Here is a 27,712-nt window from a genome sequence, read left to right as displayed (position 1 = left end):
AACAGTTTACCTACCTATTTGTTTACATCTTAATATAATAGAAAAATACTGAGAACCTTTTGAAATAGATTAAACGAGGCGAGGTTGCCGGTGGTAGAATATGTTTTATATCCGCCCGGATATAAAATATATCCTACCACCTAAAGGTGTTAAAATGCGCCGTGTGTCGTGTTCCGGGATCAGCCTGTATATGTCCGGTTCCAACAGGCCGACATAATTGTGTCGACTCCCGAGGGCTAAGCATGTCGCGTCAGTCGACATTCTATTCAACCACACTTACGAACACAGGGCTTGCTCAGAACAGTCAATATGGCGGCACATTTTCCGGGAAATCGCTAAAAGATCCTGTATCGCTCTTAGATGACTCGTAAGCCACCAATTTTTATTCGATAGCACTGCGGTCAATTGCCATCTAAACAAAATGGGGTGGTACAATTATATATATCTATAGTACAAGCTAGGTATATCTCCAATCATATTAAGAAAAAAAAACTACCACGTAGGCACCACTGCATGTTGTTACTCGCCACAGTCGGCTACATATCACCACGCGATCTCATCCCCTATTATCCTAATTTCGCTTGGGTTGGCACGCAGCCCGCGGAGTCGCATCCTAGCAATGATCAGGGTTGGCAACTGATAGATTTGTGAATTCCAGGAGTTGATAATGGAAATTTCTGAAGGGTAAAAATGGATTTTTTAATTAATACCGAGGCTTATTTTCTTATTATACTAATATTATTAATAGAGAAGTTTGTTGGTGGGTTTGTAAGGGCTAATCTCTGGAACCACTAAAACCATTTTGGAAATTATTTCACTTTAGGTAGCTTACATTACTTTTAATTGCTATAGGCTACTTTTATCCCGGAAATCGTTTTCAGGCGATCCGAGCCGCTGGCAAAAGTGAGTCCATTTACACGATGCTGTTGCGCGGCAGTGGAAAAGCCATAACGTTTATTGCAACTGCTTTAGTGTTATTTCGTGGGAGAAAGCGTTTCGTGGTTACTGATAACCATGCCGCAACTTGTGTAAGTATTGGCCAAATGTATGTGGCTATTGGATCTATATAATCATCTCTCGTCAGTCAACATTCTATTGGACTTCACTTCACTTACCATCAGGTGCAGTGCGGTTAATTTTCCGTACACTTATAACACAAAAAAATAACAAGAATTGAAATTATATTCTTCAAACGCCTACGACAAATTATAATGTTAACTTATTATTTTGGAACGCTTGACTTGCAAAGCTGTAATCTCCTAATATAATTCCTTCATCTGTCAAGTGTCAACCCTAAAGCACTCGTATGCAGCGAGTCGTGATGTGACCCACATTCGACTCATCTGGCGAGCTGCAGGGAAAGTTCCGACCATCGCCACTGCACCCGTTTTAGGTTGCCCCCAATGTCGGCCGGCTAAGGTGCATTCTTGGCTATTTTAAGTGTGATGAAATAGTTGTTGTTCTTGTGTTGTATTTTGGAATTGTTTAATGTGTATAAAATGTTGCTGTTTTACTCATGCACTTAAAAAATGTCTACTCTATGAGCCGTTAATTGAACTTGTTATATACTTGACTACATTCGGATTTGAAAATCATGAAAAATTATAATCGAAATCGAAACATTCACTATTACATAAAGGCTGTATTTATAGATGCTAGCGTCAGCTAATTAATATTGTGTAGGCGAAAAATTGTTTTCATTACAAAATTATTATTTATGTTGAAATGAAACAATTTTCCGGTTTTTATTACAGTATTTTATATTATTATTTTCTCTCGACGTTTCTAAGACTGCAACCGTCATGATCATGAGGGACTGAAGTGTTGATTTAACGAAAAGTCAAAGTTACAATATCTACCTACATTTAATAATTATACAAAATTTAATTTATGTTCAATAAACTCTGTATTTATTTGCGTGTGTTTTGTTTATTATAATAGTAACAATAATGGAGGTCATTATGATGCATATAAAAATAAACTTTATTACCATGCATTAATACAAGTGTTATTAATTAGAGATTATATAATTACGTTTATAAGTTTTATTGCTTTATTTATTGAGTAATTTTAATACTAATTACATATTGGTCTCACTTGTAAGATATTATTGGAATCTTAAGCTAGGATGGGAGTAAAAACTTTGCGTATTCTGGATTAATGCAGTTTTTGGAGGCAGGTGGATTTGCGAGCAACAAAATGTTTTTAAATATTTCTACTCTTCTCTGATAGTCGCCAGAGAAGAATACTCCAATTTTGATAAAATTATAACCTATAGCCTACCTAGATAAATGGGCTATCTAACACTAAAGTTATTTTTCCAGTAGTTCCTAACTAACTTAATAAACTGGAATAACTGTTAACTCTTATCAGCCACTATAAGACCTTGACAATATGGCCAGTATTCATATTTAAAGTATTTTTCGAAAAAATACCTGGATGACGTAATTAATAATAACGTAATTCATTTTTGTCTGTTTATCAGTTTGCTTAAATGATCAACAAAACCTCTCATGGGATTCATAATCGAATTATTGAAAATAGTATTTTTTTAAACACAATGATTTCTTATGTTTACGCGAATTTTAGACATATAAATAAAACAATTTATCGAATTTTAAGGTGTATCCGGATGAGTTCTTTTTACTTTATATTTTTTATTTATAACAGTCTGAGATAGATCTAAGTCCACTCAAACGACGTCGGGCTCGACTAATTTGAAAATAATTTATCCTGTTTGTCAAACGATTGTGTTATTTAATAATTGACGAATTCACAGAATAATAGGTGTTTACAAGATTATTGTTTTAATTAATACACACGTGTATACGCAAACCACAACCTTGGGGTGTTTAGATTAATTAATTAGGATTACTAAGGATTTATTGCCTAAATTATGTTGAAAATAATAAATATGTTCCCTTGCCTGATAATGTTAATTCAAAATACATATTTATGCTTCTTTGTTTAAGGATAAAGCCTTTCTAAGATAAACGGTCATGTAAGTGGGCTTCTTGATGCTAAGAGATTTCTGCTGATAAACACCTGCTACGATAAAAAACAATTTTTATATTTTACTATAAAAATTTCTTCACAAACCATCATAGCCTATTGAACTTTAAAAACCTTGCCATAGTGTGCATTTACGATAAACATAGAACTTGTTTGCACAAAATTACTCAAACCCAATTATGTAGGATGTGCATTTTGTAACATATTAATAATTTAATCAATTAGAAAGATATTTTCTATTGGCATACTCAGTTTCAAGTGCAGTCACTGGCCACCGAGTTTAATGCAGTGAAGCAAGTTGTCCACTCGCCCGCATATCAAGTAGGGCGGAGGAAATTCTCCTTTCACTCATTCCGGGCCGGTCACATGCATAACAGTTACCGTCACCATAACACATTTTATACCATAACTCTCTACATTTACATTCCATTTTACTAAAACAAGATATGATCGTTAGTTTAACCCGAAACAAGTTTGTTGAGAAACAGAAGTAGGTATGCACATTAGAAATTAAGATTTGAACCAATTAAATGTTATGTCTATGTTGTTGGAGTAAACAAGTTGAATTGAAGTTTTGTATTGCAGCTGGAAAAATAGCTGTCAACAAGAGTTTCTTAAACATGGGGTTTAAATACAGGCTAGGCAGAAGCCTAAATGCAAGTAAGACCTAGTGTTGCAAGCTTGTGTAAGCTACATTTTTGGGGCGTCGTGTGCTTAGTGTGATCGTAATTGAGTAAATAATCTAATGATAACTAATCCCCATACAGCCTTCTACGCATCTTTACAGATTGAGAGCGTTTTGTTGGATCCGTAATTTCGGTGAGTAATACGAAACGAATAGTACCTTAAATTTTCTTATAAACTTCAAAAAACATAAACATTAACGCATGAAAAATGAATATGGACTATTTTAATATTTCTATAAAAAAGGATCATGTAACTAAGTTACTTGAGTATTTTGATTTTTGTCTCAGCTTGTGAATCCCCTGGCAGGTTAAAAGAAGAGCATACATTTTCATACAATTTAATTAGATTTTATTTGAATAAAAAAAAGGTCATAATAGTCATTCCGTGCTTTATTCATAACGGCAATTTTTCCCTTTAAGAAATGACACTCCAAAAGACACCAGGTTTCAGAGCTTAGTATTCTAAAATAGTATCACTGTCAATTCTGGCTTTAGGATTTGCAATAGGTTTGGCAACAGTACTCTATGTTTATAAAAGTCGTGGTCAGTACTCGGTACACCAATTTAAAACGTCAATCCTTCCATCATTGCCTTAGCAGTTAATTAGGAGCGCACATCTGTCCAGTAGATATCCATTGATAATGTTTATCAGACAGTCGAGATCAACGGCCTGTTTAATCACAAAGCGATCTCAAGGTCCCACGAGGCGTCGCCCGCACACTTCATACGGTAATTGTTATCTAATGTGGGGCGATATGGACTTTTGGCGGAGATGGGCTGGTGTTTAGTCTTTTTTTACAAGGTTGTGTGGTTTGTTTGTGAGGAATATGGTCATGTAAACCCGAATAGTTTGTTTTATTACTGATGGTGTTAAAATAATTATTATCAGTGAAGGGATCGTGCGTTGCTTTGCTTGCTAGGATAATGATAAATTAAATAGTGGCAGTATTGGAAATGTTTTGCACGGCTGTTGTCAAATTTGTATGATGCCTGTTTGATTCAGAACGTATGCAAACTATGTTTGTTTTGTTCTTGTTAGATAATCTATGATTTACTAGCATTGCTCATTCGGCCGGTTACTGCAACATAAATGAGAATATAATAAGGCTGCCACTTGAGAACTGTTTAAAAATCGATTCATTCAATCCAGTGTCCAAAGTTGAAGTTCTTAGCACCGCACCCACCTAGTAAGTAGACGGGCGGTCGACGACGGCTAGGGGGGCCAGGGGAAAGGGCAGGGGAGATGGGTGGTCCAAGAGTACTGGCCCCAAGTGCGTCACGAGACGAGACCGATGTGGGGCGAGTGCAATTTGTACGACCGTATGCGACTGTTGAACTCTGGACTGTCGATGATATTTGTATGACTATGTGTATTTGTATCGTCTAGTTGCCATTTGTCGTGACGCAATGGAGTTTTGTGTCATTGTTATGCCTGTATTTATAGTGTTTGAGATGTCTGTTACATTGTAGATCTTTCTTACGCGTCAGTTTATTTACGAAGCATCACCGCTTTTCCTAGGGGTTAACCAGCAGAAGATTGCATTACGAATGCCATTCTAAAACAAAGCTTAACTTTTTAACTAGTTGATGCCTCTTAAGACCAAAAAATTGTTCTTGCACTTAGCGTGGTAGAAATGTTAAGACAGTTACGTACACAGACGGACTGTCGCACTCAAGAGACCTACATAGTAAGTATTGCCAAGGCTGAATCAGCGAAGACACAGCGTGCAATTGAATGAGTGCACAATACAATGGCTCTCATAACACTGTAGTTATGTGCCGATCCTTTGTCCGCATTGTACATAAGTTTACATAAGCAATCAGCTGTTTACAGTCCGCTGTTATCTCTCATTGTCGTGCTTGATGTTGCTATGTGACAGGTTGAATTAGTTAGTCGGTGGATCGGAGTAGTCTCAATCTTATATATTTGCTCCAATGTTGGTAAAAGATTTCTCTTAATTGTATTTGGTGCACTCAGTTTGACACATTGGCCATAATGCCTGAAGACTTTCATTTTGCTTTTGTATGGCGTAATTTTAAAGGTCCATAGATTGACTTTTCGGTTACAAGCCTGCAAAATATTCGCCATCTGACATTAGAACGAAACGTATCAATCGAAACATTAATAATGACACAGTAAATAACATAAAAAGGATCTCGTTAACATTTTACGAGGCGTTTTATTGCTTCTAGTCAGTATAGACGATCGTTAAAATCATTCGTCTGTTAAGAGCGAGGCGGCGGTAGCTACCCTCAGGGACGCGCCATGCTAATGACTAAAGGACGGTAGGGACTCTCCGGTTAATAAGTATGACGGTTTATACGTGGCTGTAATCAGTGCTGTAATAAATAATGCCCACGAGATTGTCTGGCGTCACGTGATCGTGGGAGAAATTGACGGACAAATGGGAGTTCGCGATGGGTCTGATCTACTGTTTGCTGTTAGTAGGACAATAATTCACCTGAGATTTTCTGAGTAATCCTATTGGAGTTCAAGGATCCATATGCACGAAAGAAAGTCTATGTGAAAAATAATCTTCTCCTATGGGAGTCCGTCATCATTATCATCATTGAGTTTCGCAACTCTAAGACCTATGTCTGTTACTTTAGTTCTCCTGCGGATCTCCTCATTTCTGATTCGATCCCGCAAGGAATCTCCGAGCATAGCCTTCTCCATTGAACCCTGGGTGACCTTCAGCCTTCTGATAAGGAATCCGTAAACTATAAAAATTTAAATTGACATCTTCTGCATGGAATCCAAACTATTTTATTTCCAGAACGAGTCTAGGATGAACCAAAATTCAAATAGTTAAATATTGACTGAAACGTCCAGCATCGATAAGCCGGCAGCGCCATCCCTAACGCATTAGCTGTCGGTTCACGTAACGGCGCGCATAACACTTGCCAGTTAAACAATATGCAAACATAGGCGGCTCTTATCAAGATCTCTGTGACTTGATTTTCGTCCGTAAACGTTGCGTTTCCTTGTGCTCGAATGTAATATTGCTCGTGTAAGTATTTGTTTTATATATCTTTTATGTTTTTTCTATAATAATTAGAATTAATGGAGCTTGGAAGTATGTTTTTGTCCTGTTGGGGTAAATATTATATTATATGTAGTCCGAAAATATAGATCGCAAATTGTGTCTATCGAGACCTATAGGAATTTTCATCTGCTTTATTTAATTAAAGTGAATGCTATTAGATGGACAAATTGCTTTATTCGTCACGGACCTGGATCTATGGCAAAGTTCATGACCATGGTATTGGGATAAGTTTGTATAATTCAAGATTGTCAAAGAGGTGAGTGTTACTTTGATGATAAATAACCATTTACACCAATCATCATAGCCTATTATTAAAGAAGAGAATAGAGGAAGCTAAAGCATAGTATGGCTAGGTTATTTTTTATTATGCCTGTAGCTTGTAGCAATTTTATTCTTTTTGACCTGCTTCTTGCTGCGAAGATTGTCAGTCTTTTTGTCGTGTAGATTAAAATGAAATTCCTGCACTAATATAGTTCGAATTATTAGATTTCTTCGTCTGTTCGCGTGTACCACAAACCAATGATAGCTTGTAATCGAAAATCCTCCTTAAATCGTAGTCATTAATATGAATTAAAAAACAGCTGAATTATTAATGCGTGTTTCCGTCAACTATGAAAATGATGATCATAACAAGGTCAATTTCTCCCAACTTCCTAAAGGCTAAAGTAACCAACGTCGACTTTTGACGGCAAAGCGCTAATTTCCATATAATAATTGTTTTCTGACATCGATATTTTCTGACGTTTCATAACTGAAGTAACATTTGAATCATGTTGTGTTAAGACTTTAATAATATTATATCATATTATGTGAGAAATAGGAGTCAAAATTAGTGACACAATACGTAAACTTGTTTTTGAGAAAGTTGAAGGTCGAAATTTCATTATCAAAATGTAATTCATATTCCAAACTAATAAAATAAACTTGTTATTTTACATATTATTTTTTTTTTTTTATTCTAAATGCTGATTATGACTTGTTTATGCAATAGCAAGTCTATACTGGCTATTTTGTCTCGTTGTTCATAGCCCGGCTAGCTCAGTCGGTAGAGCATGAGACTCTTAATCTCAGGGTCGTGGGTTCGAGCCCCACGTTGGGCGCAATTCTTTTTGATATTTTTTGTACAGTAGTATTTTATATTATCTTAAAATATTCCAAAATGTTATTTCTGCCTAATTATTGTACTGAACTACATTGTATTTTACATAGTGTTCCAATAACCTCTGCAATCGGTTAAATTCCTAAAATTATGCAAGCTTCAAGTAACTAATTAAAAAAAAAAAACATTAAATTTGCTACAAAATCTCTCTAGGCTATATAATATTAATCTTTAGTACGCCATTTCAATATTCGACATCTTATATCCGAACTAACAATAAATCCTTCGCGTCGTGTACAATGTGTTATTGGGCGCGCGGCGCGCTATCGGTCAACGGTTGATAAATTAATACAGTTTTAATAGTTAATTGTTATCGACGGCGCTAATGTCGGTGTAACGACCAACTAATCGCATAATAATCGGCCCGGGTTAACTATGGGCCGCCGCTTACACACCTGCGCGGCCATTCTCGATCTCTCGATATCATGTCGAACGGTATGCTCACTGGCGAAATTACTGTATGATCTTGATCAACATTTGAGTCAATTTTGCAATGTGTGACGGTCACATATTGATTGGTTTTGGGATAGATCTGAAGATAGCTGTCTGGATTGTGTAATAAATTCGGATATCTAAATATATAAAATTGAATCCCTATTTCCCTTGATCACGTCATCACGTGTGAACGACTGGACCGATTTCACTATTTTTGTTGTGTTTGTTATTGTCAGGAGAAGGTTCTTATTGAAGAAAAAATTCAAAAAATTCGGTAAATTAGAACATTTAAGAAATTTAACGACAATATTCATTTTACATAACTGTCAGTGGATTGAAATAACTGTCAGCGATCGACAGAATGGGCGCGTGCATACATAGTTAAGACAGGACAACGTCTGTCGGGTCAGCTAGTTTAATTATAACAAGGGACAATAATTTGTCGTGTTCGTCAAATCCATATCATAGTATTGTGAATTTCTTACCGTGGCAACACCAATGCATTAAAATCCAAAACCGTCGCCCAGTGACGCGTCCTTGAACCGTGGTGCTAACAAAAATAGCTCGAAACTAATAATAGCACTCGACAAAAGTCGAGCGCGTGTACCCAGCATACAGAACTAGTAAAATGTCGTTCCAAACGGATCAGCGTGTTGCGTAACACCATACACGTGGACTGTGAGGTGCGGCGTTTATGTCATTCTGGTAAGACATTTTCAGTTGTGATGTTACTTGTTGAGTTCGGTGAGGTAATATTCAGGATACGACATATTTCGTTTATATTATGAAAAAACGTCGTAGAGAGTTGATTGAGTATAAGCGACAGTCAGTAAACTTTTGAGTAGAGCGATTTAGTTTTGATTTTACTTAGGAAATTCGTGATAATTAAAGTATTTACTTTATAATAATTTGGTCTTACGCTGTTACAAAACCTAGATACAGAAAAATCTAGTGAATCCGAATATTTACGTAATTCATTTTCGGTATAATTGTCGCTTAGATATGATTACCTTTTAAGCGACGATCTAAGTACCAACGATTGTAAACTGAATGCAAATAATACTCTTATGAAACTATATTCAAATTTCTTGGTTCTCTGGTTTCTACTTTGTTTAAGCATGGAAAACAAAATTGATTAAGAGCTTGTTCAAAATATAATTGATGCGAAATATGTTTTTATAAATCTTAGTATACAATGTTAATATATTCATAATATTTTTTTATTAAAAAATAACAGTTCCGCTTGTATTTATGAACGTGTTTTTAATATATAAAACGTACCTAACACTTGTAAAGTGATCATGTCTATTTTTAAGTATTCAATTTGCTAATTAATAGTAATGCTATACTGCTGACATTCGTATCACTATGTACTATATATGCTGCATTCTGTCTATATTTATTTACATACAACGATCACCTGCCCATAAAAGTATAGTATATATAAAATACATTTTTATTACTTTTAAATTGTTTAGGTAATAAGCATAGTTATTAGCCTATTTAGTTCCTTGTTTGAGTATAGCAGTGAAGAATATTATGTGTGATTTGGACTCATCTCATCTTAATTATATAGCATTGGGACCTATTTCGGGATAATCTACATCATATCTGGGGGACATTGTGTTAGTCCAGGGTTTCTAGGAGTTATTTATGTCTTTATTAAGTTAGAAAAGGCCACTTTGTCATGAGCCTTCCCAATTTGATTTTTTTATCGTAAACAAGCTGCGAAAGCTGTATTTGATGTGGAACGGACTGCCGAGACGTATGTCCGCAGGTTCAAATCCCAAGGATACACACCTCTAACTTTTCTAAAATTATGTGTGAAGTCTACCAATCCGTACTAGGCCAGCGTGATGGACTGAGGCCTAATCCCTCTCAGTGGTAGAGGAGGCCCTTGCCGGGCTAATACAGGGCTGATATTATTATTATATACATCGTAAACAGACAACAGTGATAAGTAGCCAAAGTATTAATATATCTATTTATGATCATAGAATGAACATTTCATTCAACATCTTAATTTGTGCTACATTGCTAACACGATACGCGTCCGCTTCGCGCGGCATCTTCACGCGGTTAGCGCGTGTCGCTTAATATCAATTTGATTACAAACAACGCAGTATCTACTTATATTTTTTTTTTATTTCGATCTACAGACAGTCTTTTATGCCTGTTCCTTTTTCTTGCCTTTTTTTATTTTAATTAAGTTTTCTGTTTTGTAACGTTGACGCTTTGGGATTTTACGCTCCGTTTGACGTAAGAAGTGTTCCAGAAGGCGTGTGTCCATTTTTTACATATGTAAAAATTGTGCGTGTTGCAAAGTTTATAAATAGATTTCTTGTAATAAAAAAGCTGTATTTTTAGTAGCATATTTGTATCGTATGAATGAGGCAAAAAAATTTTTTAGTGAGTTAATTGTCCTAATAACTCAATGACTCGAGCTAATATTAATGAACAGTTTTTATGTGATTCTTAAAAATGTACTATTTTGTAGTATTAAGTGATATCATTGATCTGTGTCTACAGGTAAACATTTTAACCAAGAACTAAGAATTTTCATCTTAGCTCAAGCATGGTTAGAAAACAGATCCACTTTAACGTCAGACGATACGTTTCAAACGAAGATCTTCTACTTAATAAAAAACTTCAAGCACCCTTAATAGCATAAAAATTCTTAAAATCTAACACGAGAAAGCACTCAGAAAGGATTTCATGAAATTCAATCCCTTTAGGGGATGATTATGATTTCATCAAGTACTCAACATAAAATAGTATTGTGGTTTGAATAAAATAAACACACTATTTTCGTAAATTGTTTTGATACGACACAAATTATTTTGGTTAGCCTTATGTGACGATATGCTTGCTTATAATATCAGCCCTGTATTATGTACTTGCCAACTGCTGAGCACGGGCCTCCTCTACTACTGAGAGGGATTAGGCCTTAGTCCACCACGCTGGCCTAGTGGGGGTTGGTAGACTTCACACACCTTCGAAATTCCTTTAGAGAACTTCTCAGATGTGCAGGTTTCCTCACGATGTTTTCCTTCACCGTTAAAGCGAACGATAAATTCATAAAGAATACACACATGATTTTAGAAATTCAGAGGTGTGTGCCCTTAGGATTTGAACCTGCGGACATTCGTCTCGGCAGTCCGTTCCTCACCCAACTAGGCTATCGCCGCTTATTATTGCTTGCTTACTCTACGATAATAAACATATTTCGTGTTTTTATGAATGAGGCTTTTGTAACATAAATAACTTGGCCAATTAATTACTGTGTTTATATTACGTCAAAAATATCATAAGTCATAACATAGATCTTTGTTATTGTTTCTTTAATAAAGGAATCCGTCCTGTCCTTTATTGTTCTTTGCTCGGGCCTTTTCTACTGTTAGTGTTGTTTAATTAATCCAGTAAAAAAATGTAAATGCTGTTGTATTTGTTCAATGGTATGAGTATTGAAATGTCATTTCCATGTACCTCTCTGGCAATGGATAATATTTATCTCTGGCAGGGAAAATCTTTCCACTTTAGAACTTTTTTTTACAAGTGAAGTTTTAAAGCAGTAACAGTTATATATTTTCATCATTTGTAAATTCTTATAAAATTTATTACACAGATTTAATCAGAAATAGTTTCGCAAAGGGGTTTTTGGCGTTAAGAGTTTCGAACTAAGGAACCAATCTATTGATGCTAAATGTCATTGATTTGTTGTCAGTTGAACCGTGTAAATAACAAGTTTAAAATGAAATACTAAACAGATCTTGACATAGGCTTTGAGCCAGGAGATCAACGATCAAAATTATTTGAAATATGGGTAGAAAATATATTTGTAATTTCTTTAACTGACTCGATGGAATACGGTCTTATAACTAGTTACGTCAAGAACTTATTTAAAAATCAATGAAGAAACTGGTTAATCAGTGGTCTTCTAAGCTGCAAGTTTTGAAGTAAAGATAGAGGCACGAGTCGTGAGCACGATCGTGATTGGTCGGTTTGATGTCCAACGCGATAATGTTTCGCGCGATTGTTTCTTAGTTAATGCTCGATGTCTATTGGCTTACATTCGCCACGCGGTTACTACACATTTTCATCCAATTGGTACATACATACGTGAGTTCACCCGCAACAGTCTCATGTGTGCTCATGAATTGTGCCGTTTACTGTATCGTATATTACGTATAATACTACCTAGATCTCGAATTTAATAAAAGGTGATTGTACTGTGGCTTCCTTACGGCCTTCAGTTATATTTTAGAAGTGCTTAGTGCTATGTGATTGGAATATCTTCCTCATTGAGGATTAAATTTATGGTTATTGCAGATGCTACACTATTAAAATAATAAACAACTACGACTTACGTAAAATCAATTCAGCCATTGAAGGATTAAATACCATTAATTTTCTCGGTGAAAAATTATATTTCTCAGGTCAGTAGGTATAGTAGTAGTACCAAAGCGGGTACAGATTTGCAGAGTTCTAGTATTAATACTGATTTCGTCACTAAGGGTAAAGGCCCTTGTAAAAGCACACCATGTATTCGCGAACATTGTTCTTTCATACATTTCAAGAAAACGCGCGGAGAGCGCGCGTATAAACGCCCGCTGCGTACTACAAATACGGAGCATCAATCATCAGAATTAACCGCACAGTAGCGCCTGTAGAGTCGTCCTCAGCGCCGCGGTTTGATCACGATAAAGTATAACAAAAGGTAAACAAGTGATTTGTCACATTTTAGGAGGGGGGGGGGGGGTGCGCGGTCGCTCGCGGCGTCTGTAAACATTATTAGCCGTAACTGGGTCACGGAGAGACCGAGGTCCGATGTCTTGAGGCGACGACCGACTACGGTGTCGCGTGTGTCGGGAATTGGGTTTATTAGGAAAAAATATTAACTATCGACGCGCGCGTCAAGCTCAGTGATAGGTAAAAATTAGTACAATTTTGGGGATATTTATTGTATCATAAGATATATTTTATATATTATTATGAATATTTTTTTTCTCATCGATGAATCTCGGCATTTCTAACTAAACTTGCTGTGATATTATTTTATTATGCAATTTATTTTATTTTCAAATAGCATGTGTCAGAAGTGTCAATTTTATTCCTCCTCTCAACTTTTCCCAATCTTTACTTATAATAAAGCCATTCGTTTGGTCTTTAAAAATTTTTGGTTATTTATTTAATTCTTTGTTGTACACATGTACAAGAGGAAAAAATATAATGTTATACGTGATAAACGCACATTATTGATAAAAATTATAACTGCCTTGGTGACGTAGTAGTATTACGGTACGAATGCACAGCTGGGGTGTCGGGTTCGATCCCCAGGTCGGGCGGTAATTTTGGGGTTTATCTACGCGGTATCAGTGCAGAGTCATAAATATGTTCCCGATATTGCTATAGGCTCGGCCTTTACCATATCATGTAACGAAATAATCACAGCGGAAAGTGGGTACATCAGTTGCGTCTCTGCCTACCCCTTCGGGGACATATGGCGTGAGTATGTGTAACTATGCCTAAATGGAAAGTGAGCGGTGATTGGTGAAAGTCCCATTAGTTCACAACCGAAATGCCAAGTTCCGAGTGTTTATATAAAATTGATATAAAACACGTACTACTTGCTATAATTACTATATGCATATTGAGGACCTAGCTTTTACTTGCATCCGTCCGCGTGATTAAATGTTTTTTCGGTACAAAATTGACCCAATACTTTAGGTTAGACCTCTATCAATATATCGATAAAAACTGCATCCAATTTTATGGAGTAGATTTTGCGTGATGCGTGTACAAATATATTATAGTAAGACAAAAATTATAAAAACTGTTGTTTTGGCTTCTGTTACTCTAATAAAAACCTCCATATTAGTTTTTCTTTAATATCCATAATGTACAGACATTGGCCGGTCACAATTTTATCTTAAGTAATAAAGATACTCCGTTCGTACTTCAAAATGGAACGGAACATTAAAAACGCTTTCTAAGGGTCAGATCTCTATTTGGTTTCGGCTTGATATAAATCCTAAATGATAAACTGGAAAATTGGAAAATAGACTTTGTTTACGTTCATAAAAGGATCATATTTTAAATCGCCTCTCACTTTACTTACGTCAAAGGTTGTTCTATAAATCTATATTGAATCTGAGATCTTCAAATCGTGAACACTCTTAAATTGTCTTCTTGTTTATAAAAATAAAAAAATTCTTCTTGTTTATATTTTGTGTTAATTAACCGACTTCAAAAGGAAGAGGTTTTCATTTCGACGCATATATGTTTTTTAATGTTTGTTACATCAGAACCTTCAAACAACAAATCTGAACTCAGTCATAAATAAGGTGCGGACTCCAAAATTAGTAGCCAGTATGTAGGTAAAGTTAAAATATTTTTTTATTTTATTCGTTTTTGAAGGCGGCTTAATTTTTTCGTACAAGCTAGCTACAAGTTTAAAAAAAGTAATTAAGTAGTAGCTATTGTAAAATATCACGAGTATTCGATCTTCCTTTTCGCCAATATCTGAAAGGTGAAATTCCTCATTCTATTACTACATAAAACTCAATGTTGGCCCATAAAGTGAAAAATGGCACGTATTTTTTGTACACGCAATTATTTCTCTATACGTTTTTGTTCGTAAATGGGACACTGGAAGGTTTTATGTTGTCAGTAAATATGCTGGGGTAATTGTAAAGGTGTCTTACATTATTATGAGTCTATTCTCTACTGACTTTTTTCTTGATACTGTATTGACATAAATATAAAATAGAAGAAATGAAAAAATAGAAAATCTATCAAAAGCTTTGAATTACAAAGCGCTTCGTCGCATTACTCTTCACCTTGAAATATTATGCTCACTAATTACTGGCTACTAGTTAAGCGCCTTTTACATTATACTATTAGTCCATTGAAATGTTACATTTTTTAGGCCTTACCTTGCGTTTTTTAGAGGACGCAATTTTATTTTTTAGAAGTGTAGGGGGGGTCAGTGTTAAGCTAAAACCAAGTTTGTGGGGTCGCCACCCTTGTCCCACGGCCGCCATCTTGGTTTGAAATGATTTTTACGATGTATCTCTTAAACTATTTATCTGACAAAAAAAAATTATAAACATTTTTTGTTGCAAATTAAATTCTCTAAAACTTTGGTGTAGTTACTTTTGTCGTTGAACTATAAATAAAAAAGATATAAGCGAAAAAGTTAAAAAATTCAATGTTAACCAATGTCCAAAGCAAAGTCATCAAAACGTGTGTATATAAGGTTCATAATACCAACAACACAAACCCGCGGATGACGGCTTGTACGCGAATTACTTGGATCCTGAATCGCTTTGGGACAGATGAAGCAATTGCTTAACATTTTTGCTTATAACTTTTTTATTTATAGTTCTACGACAAAAGTTACTGGACCAAAGTTGTAGAGAATTTAATTTGCAACAAAAAATGTTTATAATTTTTTTTGTCAGATAAATAGTTTAAGAGATACATCGTAAAAACCATTTCAACCCAAGATGGCGGCCGTGGGACAAGGGTGGCGACCCCACAAACTTGGTTTTAGCTTTACACTGACCCCCCCTACACTTCTAAAAAATAAAATTGCGTCCTCTAAAAAACGCAACCCCAAATGTAACTTTTCAATGGACTATATTTGCATGCAGATTTAGATATGCACGTGGTTCCTATTTAGATAACTCTGGCATACGAGAATAACGTTGTGTCAAAATACTCAGACCTGCATATTGAGCCTATAGCCTACAAATAATAACAAAAGAAGTACGTCACGTCTTTAAGGGTAAGCAGAGGTGTATTCAAGGCATCCATTTCCACCCCATGATGTGTTAAGGGTCGAGCCTATCACAATATCGGGCACAAATTCCAAGCTCCGAGCAGAGAGTGATCAGCATGACCCAATATCAAATTCATATATTAAAATTCGGGATTTGAACCCGGAATCTTAGAATGGATTATCGCGCTCGCAATACACCTTCGAAGCCAGTATGCTACGTGGCAATTAACCTACGTGGTGTATGCGTGACGTACACACCACAGTAATAAGTATCAAAATCCTTACAATTTTTATATTTATTTTGCTTGTTGATACACATGCAATACTGTAAATATTGCAGAAGTAGCACTTCATATCAATGATGCATGCAGTTATAATGATAACATGATAATATATGGCTGTAGGAGGTAGGCAGTACAAGATAAGCTCGTGAAAATATCTGTGGAACAGTAGCAGAAAGCGATTTCTTTTTTAAAGGAAACTCAAAACAACATATAGGTATTAACATAATAATAATAATAATATCAGCCCTGTATTATATACTTGCCCACTGCTGAGCACGGGCCTCCTCTACTACTGAGAGGGATTAGGCCTTAGTCCACCACGCTGGCCTAGTTCGGATTGGTAGACTTCATACACCTTCGAAAATCCTATAGAGAACTTCTCAGTTGTGCAGGTTTCCTCACGATGTTTTCCTTCACCGTTAAAGCGAACGATAAATTCACAAAGAATACACACATGATTTTTTAGAAAAGTCAGAGGTGTGTGCCCTTGGGATTTGAACCTGCGGACATTCGTCTCGGCAGTCCGTTCTACACCCAACTAGGCTATCGCCGCTATCATAAATTAGGTATTAACATGCATAAATTCAATTCTAATAATAATAAAATTCTATATAAAGGGACGCCGGCATTAATCGGGTCATATGGACACTTTGCCACTCGTGTGGAACATTTTGTCAGAGTTAGGCCTCCTCGTTTGCTTCTGCCACAGATGCAAGGGTTTTATGGTGTTTACCGGGTCCCTTAAACACTATTAAAACTAGTAAATGCGATGCAATCAGTACACTTTCATACAAAATATGTTCAAATTGTAAAGAAACCACGCGTAGAAAATACGCTGTTTGCATCTGCCCGAAGATTCCTCCAATACATTTCATTTAATATTCCTTCAAATTGTCCCAGGTTTGTATTATTTTAACATAATTCTGTTTACGTACGTCGTTTCCCGCTTTGTATTCTATATTCAACCTCTGTTACTTCAATATTACGTAATCTGATAATACAATTCGGAAAAACATGAATTCATTGTTTTCTGTCACGTCTGGAGGTAAAAATGTAAATGTATACAGTGTTTGTATGAAATATGTTACAAATGGATGAATACCTCCTGTTTTCATACATAATCAAGTCAGGTTGCAAAATTGACTAGTAAGTTTATTTTATTGTGATAATTCTGACCAGAAACAGTAGTGACATCTTAGAACGTCGAGTTAAGGTGCATTTTGGTGTACTACACTTCCCTAACTCGTTGAAACATCACGTGTTTCACAAAGCCCACATTACACCCTTAAAATCAGAGCTACAATTCTGCTTAGCTCCAAAAACAAAGCCTACTGAGACGGACTCGTATAGAGAAAACCCATCATCTAATGACATGACGATTTAAAACTAACCGACGTTGCTTAATGTTTCCGAATCATGAGCATCAATTAATTTATTTGGGCCACAAGGAAATTACAGTAATAATAGAGGTCACAGAATATCTTTGAGCGATTAGGCAATTGAATGTAGGCATGAAGACAACTGCTTCCAGGATGTAAACATTTAGAAATAATCTAAATTGTTATGGTATTGAGTTTTGGAATTAACATTTTTGTAAGAAAGTGTTAATGAAAGTACTTACGAAGCTGTTAAAAACTTCAGTACGACGACAAATAAGGTTATTGGCTGCTCTCGTTAAGTTTTGATTCCGTATATTTACGAAAGATAAAATTAAATAAAATTAATTGTAACTTACTTTTAAACTTAGCAGCTCCAACAAGTTTTTTGGTTAATTTTACATCGGTGTTTGTTTACTCTAATACACCGAGCAATTGATTAAAACATAAGAGTTCATAAGTAAGACTGCAAATATTTAATCAAACAAAGTCGCATCGTATATTGTTTTTTTTAAAACTTAATAACCGAAATCTAAGCTACTCAATTTGTTAGATTATTCTATATTCGCACCCCAACCTGACATAATTTTGATTTTGTAAAAGCATTGTCCGAACAGCCCGAACGGAATTTTACTACGATCTATACACTGGTTACATATCTACGTTCAAAGTGCGTATCGAAGTCTCGAACATGATGCATCGTCGACAAACATTCTCCGATGTTTGCCCGTCGGTCAGTCACCGGGTCTGTATCGATAATTCCAACGCCACCACGCCGCCCATTATGATATTATTGTGATTTAATTAAGTTATTACATTTAATTAGATGGGCTCAGTGCGGTTGTACTTTTGTTTGTATGGTTTTACATGGGCCGGCAAACGAGTTACGTCACCTAATGTGATCATGCGCAGCTTTTGACCATCAACAGTACCAGAAGAGCTAAGGATGCGCTATCGGATATTTTATTAAGGTGCTCTCAACGGTGTGGAAATAGTATTTTTAGAAGCTATCGATCCATTCGAAATTTTATAATACATATAGAAAAAAAAGAAAAAAACCGTATCCCTCACGTGACCATGAAGGCTGCAAAGCCTTCAAAACGTCGGGAGACAAATATAATATAACGCGATGAAATTCGTAAAATGACTTTATTTCAAAAATATTAAACATAATATTTAGTTTTTCCAAATTTTTGTATAATGTGGATATTGTTTCTTTAATTTTATAACGAGAATGTCACTAAAATGTTGATTCTGTGTATCTCCTAAAGTACATATCATAATTCCCAACCAACACTTAGCTAGACAGTTAAGAAACATTTTAGTAGTTTAAAATTTTCCAAAAGACCAGCGTTATTTTCGAATGCTCAGAGGTGTTTGCTCGCGAGAGACCCTTGAAGGAAAGGAACAGGGTATAGAGAAAGTCTCTCATTGAGTTTTAATATTTGCCGTTACAGGAGCACAAGCGCAATGTAGTGCTCAAGTGTATGTACCGACAGTATGCAATCATTTTAACAATCCAGCCTTAAGACTAATAAGTTATTTAAATTTAACGTAAACTTCTAATGAGACTGACTGAGCATATGTCAAATAACACTGTTCTTATTGTCTCTATTAAGGGGCAGTGGCATTATTAGCGTATTCTTTTTTAAGTATAGGATAGTATTTTTGTATGTGTGATCGATAAGCTTTTTTATTTTACACAACCACCTGAAAAAATTAACATGTTAGTTTACATAAAACTGTTTTATTTCTTGTTCATTAAAAACATGCTTTTATATACCTCTGCATAATCTTACTAAACATAAACTCAAAGTCCGTCTCCTCGTCACCTCCATATCATTAATACTCAAAGATAAATTGACCTACAATGAAATAACAAGCGAAATCGTGTCACAAAATAGCCTATACCGACGGCGGCTGGCTCACGTGGATCAACACGATGCCGCGCCTTGTATGTGCGTACATATTATACGGCCTACTGTTATCAAAATTGCGTAATGTTGACACGGTGTTAGGCTATGATAAATATTTCATTAGTGTCACTGCACTGGATCTAGTTTTGATATTTGAGAGGCGTAGCGTTTGAATTTAGGAATGATTCAAAAATCGAACGCGGTTAGGTTAGGATGGGTTGCTTTTTCAATTTAATGTATGAGGGAAAATATGTTATATCTTTTATTTACTCTATTGATAAGAGTTATTTAGTATTTAATACTATAAATTAAATGAAAATTTTACCTTCAACTCGCTTCCTATAACATACTGGCTAAGCGCAAGGTAATGGGCGCATAGATTTTCCGAGGTCGGTTATTTCACTGCTAGCGTTTTAAATATCCACTTAATAATGTTTTTAATACTTAATGACTTATGCCATTCGAAAAACACCGACTCCAAAGAATAAATTATGTCCTACACCGTTTAAAATCAACCTCATCATGCGTCAATTGAGCTTTAAACAAAGAATATGCACATTCATGTGGGTGGAGGTTCGTTGTTGCTGCGATGGCGATTGGCGACCGATAGCCACTGATAACGAGGGTCGTCGTGTCACGCCGGCTAACGAACCCGGCCCTGCGGACCGTGCCCTGTAACTGTCAGTAAAGCTTGACGCACACTTGATGCACCGTGATAAGCTCGATGTAGAGCTTTTATCAATCCGCATAAACAGGAAATATTTTGGGTTGTACTTACAAAATAATTATCATTCCGGCCTGAAAAAATCAGGTTATATAGATTGGAAGAAGTTAACTGATGATAGCCAAGATCGACGTCTCATGCGTTCCGAAGCTGAAAATTGAGATTTGTCAAGCCATAAGACTGGGATCGAGTGTAATACGCTATAACCCTTTTATAAATTATAAATCTTCACAAACTTCTAAGATTGTGATATAATAGGTATGTAAGAAGTAAGACAGTAGCAATATACTAGGATTGAAGATTTCTTCAAACAGCAGACGTAGCAGGATGGCGACACGATAATTGACTCTATGTCGAGGGCCGAGAGAGTCGTCTCTGTTTGACAAATTTTATAGAAACCAGTATATTTCAATTGTTCACCTCCCGTCACCGTCCGTCTGCTCTTTGTTGTAACCTTTATAGAGTTACTCCTCTGTGCCTTACTGCAAAATGTATTAAAGCGATACCGCCATTTCATGCTACGCGATGTTTGTGTGCGGTTGGGTTTATACTCTATCTACGCTGTGTATTGATGCGCTTAATGGCCTTTCACTTGTGTCTTGTATTCTTGAGATCGCTCCATTTAGTTGTTATTGGCAGGTCTTTGAATTAAGAATTGAGATATTATTAAGCTTATATAGCAAGTAATATCAAGCAAAAAAAAAGGCTTTTATTTTTAAAAAAAGGTTTTTGCCAGCTTTTTAACGCGACAATATTGTGGAAATAATTTAGTAAGCTGTTTATTTTTAAAACACAGCCTAGTCTTCAAATCTTTTAAAGGTTAGACGACTTTTGCCTTCAATGGCTCGGCATTAAACAGTACAATAGTCGTAGGACGCAACCTCCTAGTAATATAATCATTTGAACTACACTGTACTATGATGTTAAAGGTCGCATTAAATTGGTAGATGCAGGCCGCTTCTAACAGCTAGGAGGCCTATATCCAGTAGTGGAGTTCCAAAGACTGAAGAAGAAGAATAAGTACTATCATAAGGTCCAGTAGCTCTTGGCACGGCAGTGAATAGAATCTATAACACACGTACACATTAATTTGACACTCATCCACGTCATCCAGTTACTCATATTTAAAACATTTGAATATATGAATTTGTGTGTTATTTCGTCACAAACTGTTTTGCCGGCGCGGTCATGGCTATCGGCGGTGCATTGTTTTACATGATGCGGATCGTTTTTGTTATGTATATTTGTATGAATACTTTTTGTGCGTTGTGTAATATTTTTTATCCAATAAAAAGGTGAAGGTTGACTCATCGCTGGCTGTTTGGTTGCTATTCCAAAACATTGTAATTAATTACAAATTCTTTCCTTAAATGCGTATGGTTAAATACCTTGGCCAAACCCCCTTCATCCTCATGGAATTCCTCTCCCAATGTAGGTAAAGTACCCACAATTGTTCAAATTGTATGAGTATAAGGGTGAATCATTAAGTAACCCGTAACCCACTCGATTTGTTCCCATCTTGCATAATGAAAAAGGCAATGTAACAACAACTACAAGCGTGTATTGTCCCCTCAACATGAACCGCAGAGGTTAACAAGGCATCGGCGAGCGATCAGGGGCGACGCGACTGATTGCGCTCGACGTAACAACTAACAATCTCAATTATTATAAATTGTACCGTTTTAACAGTCCGTCGACACGCTTCGAGATGTAAACAATGCCGCGGTCGCATACGATGAATAGCTTGCGATCCAGTGGAGATAGCATTGGTCTAGCTTCGTTGTTTTTTTAATGTTTTGGGTATAGAGATGTATGTACACCGTACTGATCAAATTCTTTAAAGCATCTAGAACTCTTGAAATATGGTAATAATATATAAAGATGTAAAACAATGGAATCAAAATTTTCAATACAAAGGGCTATGAGCCGATTATGGTCTCATGAAAAACTATCCTCTGTCAAATCTTTTTCTCGCAAACAGCTGTAGAATAGTCGTTCTCAATACGTTTGTAAGCAGAATTATACTTTAGGAATTCGGTAATAAACTCCGGATTGCGTAAAAGTTGTTTTAAGCATCACTTGTTCCTTTAAATGAATATTTTTCAATAGACCGCAAACTGCAGCCTGGTGCGACTGCGGAGTATTCGAGTTCACAATCGTTGCGTGATTGACAGACAGACTGGTTACTGATATTTAACTCGTAGAAGGTGTATCGGCCGTATAATGATGCTAAGAAAAATGAGGAACAATGCGATTCGGCCGTGAATATTGTCGAAGTATATCAAAGCAGAACGTTTAGTCGATTCGTCGTCGTCGTCATAGTGTAGTTTTAATGTGGCAAACATGTTATATTTTCTAAATTGGATGTTTGAAAGTAACATTGATACTTACATACTTATGTCTACCGCGTATGCTCAAGTCGTATCTCTTTTAGTTTGCACAAGTTGCAGCACTTTTTTTTGTATCACAAATTTTTATGAGTGTGTTTTTTTATGTATTGGACTCCGCAGTCAACAACAGGGGAAACCTGCGAATGACATACTGGAATCCTCCAGTTTAGAGACTGTAGGGGCCTGGAGGAAAGTTGGAAGGAGATGTCTGGGGAAGCGAAGTGTGGGGGAAGGAAAAGGAATCCTCTTAGGATGGGCAGAAGGCAGAAAGTCCAAGAAATGTTCACATATAAACACTCGTAGGCATCGATGTGTATTGACAACCATGAGGTAAACACACTGGACTGTGTGCCTAGGCCAGGGCAAATTTCCACCGTGCATGGGCATGCGTTTGAAGACTGAGCGCACAAGAATTGCCTCAGGAGTTTTTATGAGACTCGAGTGTAACAGTATTGGACCGATTTCAGGACATTTTTTAAACCAGAAAACTCATAGTCTGATGTATGGATTGTATTTAAAACTTTCTTATTACAACACAAACATATGTGAAATCATGGCTGCCCCTTGCAACAAGTACTGTTAAAATCCGATATATACACTAGTTAACCGTTTCAAAATAAAATTTCTTACGTAATTTGGTATATTTTTAAAAATTTCACAGCCGAATTCGGTTCGTGTTATTTTTAGCCACTGTTACGTGCAATAATCGGTTTTTATATTAACCAATACACTGGATTCTTTGGAGTGGTTTTATTGAACGAAATATTTAAACAAGGGCATATTTTGTCGTTCAAAATACTTTTACAAATGAAAGTATCGCAAGTAATTGTAAAAGTTTGCGGGCTTACGTGTTCTGGTCCAATATGCGGGTGGTGAAGGGAGAATTAAGTAGAAGCACTAGATTTTTTGGCCACCACCACCTTTTCTTGTATTGGCCATTATTATTTTCTTGTATCGGTACCATTCTTCTTGTATTGACGCCTTTATGGATGCTGTAAATAATAACTTGAAAAGATGTGACCTAATTGAAAATTAGTTAATCTACACTACAAAAAAACGTAAGCGACGGACAGTCACTATATTCACCTACTTTAAATTCATTGAGAATATGAAGTGTTCTCGTAAAGATCGGGCGCGCAAGGTCAATTTTTAAACATATTTTATTGTTTCCTGCCTACAGGGAAAGAATTTTATGTGTCCACAATTTGTTATTCACGCGTCGTCTTGATTTGGATATGTCGAAATAAATCGTTTAGTATTGCCTTATATGGAGACAACGTGCTTTGGGTCTGGTTAGGAAGAACGAAATCGTTAAACAAGGACACATTTTGTCGTTGAAAATACTTCGTACATGTGAAAGTATCGAAGTAAAAAGTTTGCCGGCTTTGATTGCTGGATCGGCCATACAAGATTTTTGGTTGGAAAGCACGTTGCATGGTTTTGTGTCCTAGACATAATACAAGCCGGTTAAATTGAGTTTTGTGTGAATAATCTAGTTTATTATATTTATTATATGATTGTTAGGGCATACCAGTCTTTGTGTATAAAATTCTTTTTCGCGGGCAAAAAACGCGTTTTTGCATACTTAGGGAGTGAGTGGAACGGTTATGTTTGTTTCACCGGTCTTGAGGGTCTGTATCGATACTCGGGGATATAGCATCATCTGAGCGAGCAATAGACCGAGTCCGTAACCACTGTATACCCTACACCGGCATACCAACCAATACCCGCGGAGGCCTACGGCGCATACGGGGCGACCCCGGGGAAATACACAAACCTGCATGTTCAGTTGTTACGTAAGCATACAAACGGACTAGTGTCATTGCACTATATATAATTGAAGCATCAAACGCATTCCGCGTTGCATAGTTAGTGTCGGTGATAAATTTAGTACTGTAGGCGTTTTGTTTACGTGCGCGGGCGACGGATACAAATATGTTCATTTGGGCTTACATGTCTACAGAAGCTGATCACAGCTTTGTCGTGAAAATATAGTTTAGAAAAAAAACTGATCAAGTTACTTTGACGGTTGAAGATATCTTGAACGTGGCCTTGATGGCAATTAAATCTCTTTAATAAAATTATTGGTATAGCCGAAAATCGGAAAGTAGATGAGAAGGGTTTGTTTATATCCAGCAATGTGATATTAAATAGGATAAGAAAGAAAGTAAATGAGTAAGTAATTAATTCTACCTTCTCATTAGGTGTTTTAAAAACGTTTACCATGATGGTTTTTGATTGATCAAACTAGTACAAAAAGATCTAACTTTGAACTTAATAAAATTCATTTTTTAGAAATCAGTGACGGATTTTGTGAGGCCAGGGGTATAAAATCGCTATCATAAACTAGGGGGTCATGCGCAGTGATGGACGCTTTAAACTTAGCGAAACATAAAAAACCAATTTTATAGCTGTGACACATATCTAATTTTGGATTTGAGTCATTTGTAACCAATCTATTAACATTTTACATTCTCGGTACATCGTTTATCAGTTATCTTTGGTTTGTGTACGTTTAAATTACATAAAACATTGTATAAGTTATTTTGTTTCGTCGAATTCTACTCCCAGACATATTACATATCCAAATACATTCGGATGTATCATAAATTGCGAAAACTGAATACGGCTTAGTATTTTTATCAAAGTAATCATAGTTACTAGACACATCTTTGTTGACGCATTGTATCGACGATTAGAAGAAACGATGTTAGCAGACAATTGTTAAGTTTTCTCATATCTATTGTCGGTTGTATTAACCGAGCTGTCGGTATGTAATTGCACAATTATCGAATGTATCTTGTTTGTTATCTTATCGCGCAGTCGAGCCTACCTCCTGCCGTACGGCGTTGAGAAACACAATTTTCTCTACATTACAATCATATTTATTGATACATCACATCATGTGACTAAAACAAATTTATTTAACATTTTAAACTCTGTCGCTGAAAACATATTTTTGATTAAACTTTTCCTCCTGATTATAATTGATGTCTACACGTTTCTATAGTTTCTTTTTCTGACCAGTTGTTATTCTATTTTCAAATTCCAAAGTTACATAATACAAATCCAAGTCAAATAAATAATTCATAATTGAGCAGACGCCGTGTGAGTTAAATTCGCCTCTGTTTTTATCAAACTCACTTAACATCTAGACTCTAACTGCCTCAACTTTAATAACGAAGGGAAGTCATATTTACGTATTCGTCAAAGCGTATCATTTTACGAGCGTACACATTATGGGCTGTTAAATTGAAGATTGCGATCTCGGCTGCCGGCGAGGCGGCCGTGAGACGCTGGTCCATGACTCATGGTGTACAAGTACGCTTCCTTAGTTGCATAATCCGCGTCACATGATAGTGTTGAAGCATTGCAAATCTTTGTATTATACTAATTTTTTTTTATAACAAGACGAGCCTCCTCTTCTTCTTCTGAATTACAAAGTATTCTTTGGTATTCCACTGCGCTCGTCATCCATGAGATGTTAAGTCTGGTTATGTGCAGTAGTTACACTGTCTACAATGTCTTTTTAACTGGGACATAACAGTGACTACACAGTGACTCTCACATATATAATGGTTGATAGATAAATGGCGGTTTTTATTACCTACTACGAATGAGATTAGCTTCTCGGTCAGTGAATACTTTTGCTTATGAACGTTAACTAATTTAGTTTTTATTACTTGACAGCAGTCTGAATGCAATTAACACAACAGATACTAATTATTAAATCATATTGACCTTTATTAAGACAGCCGTGATATCTCCGTCATATTCATTGTGAATAATTCAGCTCTACCTATCGAAATCAAGATTTGCATAAATTAAAAATATAGATATCTCAGTTCTGAAAAGCAAGTGACTAGACAGTTGTTATTATTTTTTGTATCTACATTACAGATGAGCTTCATTCGCTAGTCAGATGCAGACCGATGAGGCTCTTAATATCTCCCACTTATTTCAGATCACATAGAACTAATCAGGAATATAATAGTTGTAAACACTGTAAAATCAATTTCATGAACCTCCAAACAGACTACAAAAATAAACACGTTAAAGTTTATTATTCGTTTGTCTGCAGGCATGAAAATGACTATGTCCACGGCACCAACGATGAGCGCTCGCGTTCACAGGAAGGTTATGCGTGCGCCGCATAAACGCGCACACCCGGGCAAAACGCAGTTCCCGGGCAAAATGGCGCATCATCCGGGGAAACTGGCGCACTTGGGCAAATTTGGCAAGTTGGCCCATTATGCGCACACGCACTCGCTGCGGCCGCCGGAGCCGTGCGAGAACAGTAACGACAGCGGCCTCGGTCCCGACGCTGTCCACAGGTAAACATGTGATGTACTAACGCTTTGTACGGACCCGTTTGAGATCACTCCAGGGCTTGGTAATGAGTTTATGTTATTAAGGTCAGGAAAAGGATTTTCACATCCTTTAAGTTCATATCACTGATTGTTTTGCTGTATCACTTCTAGGAATTGTACCTATATGTAGTCAAAAAATTAATTATTTTTTATTACTTTGAAATATAGCTTTACACTTTTAAAAACATTTACTACAGATGACCTATATTTCGATGGAATTAAAAATATTTGTTAATTAAAATTTCCTGTAAAGTAAAATGCTTTGTTGAATTCCAAGAAATCTACATTAAATATTGAGACAAGTGGAACTAATAATTAATATTCTTAAACATAAAGTTTATTGCTCACTGTATAAACTTTACGGACAATTTTAGTATCTACATTTGTAATTATATGACACCAATAACTGCTTATATTATCGTCATGAGACGTCATAAATTATGCATACAATATCTATCCCATACTAGGGTCCAAGAATATACAACAGTATTAATCCACCACAAATAGTATAGATTAAAAAAAACGCATGA

At 36.0% G+C, this 27,712-nt stretch overlaps 1 protein-coding gene and 1 non-coding gene across 5 annotated transcripts in view; both read left to right on the top strand.

Annotated features, from left to right (window-relative positions):
- LOC115450617 (nuclear factor of activated T-cells 5) overlaps positions 1 to 27,712 on the top strand; it is a 103,638-nt gene that overhangs the window by 56,888 nt on the left and 19,038 nt on the right. For all 4 annotated transcript variants that reach the window (XM_037441703.1, XM_030178671.2, XM_037441704.1 and 1 more), the window contains exon 2: positions 26,894 to 27,146. In XM_037441703.1, the coding sequence (XP_037297600.1) occupies positions 26,894 to 27,146 (253 nt within the window). The remainder of the gene's footprint in view (positions 1 to 26,893; positions 27,147 to 27,712) is intronic.
- On the top strand, positions 7,773 to 7,845 carry Trnak-cuu. The gene has a single exon. It is a non-coding gene; the product is annotated as a tRNA-Lys (tRNA).

This window comes from Manduca sexta, chromosome 23 (genome assembly GCF_014839805.1).
Source record: "Manduca sexta isolate Smith_Timp_Sample1 chromosome 23, JHU_Msex_v1.0, whole genome shotgun sequence".
Taxonomy (NCBI): domain Eukaryota; kingdom Metazoa; phylum Arthropoda; class Insecta; order Lepidoptera; family Sphingidae; genus Manduca; species Manduca sexta.
This window is presented reverse-complemented; position numbering and strand designations above follow the sequence as displayed.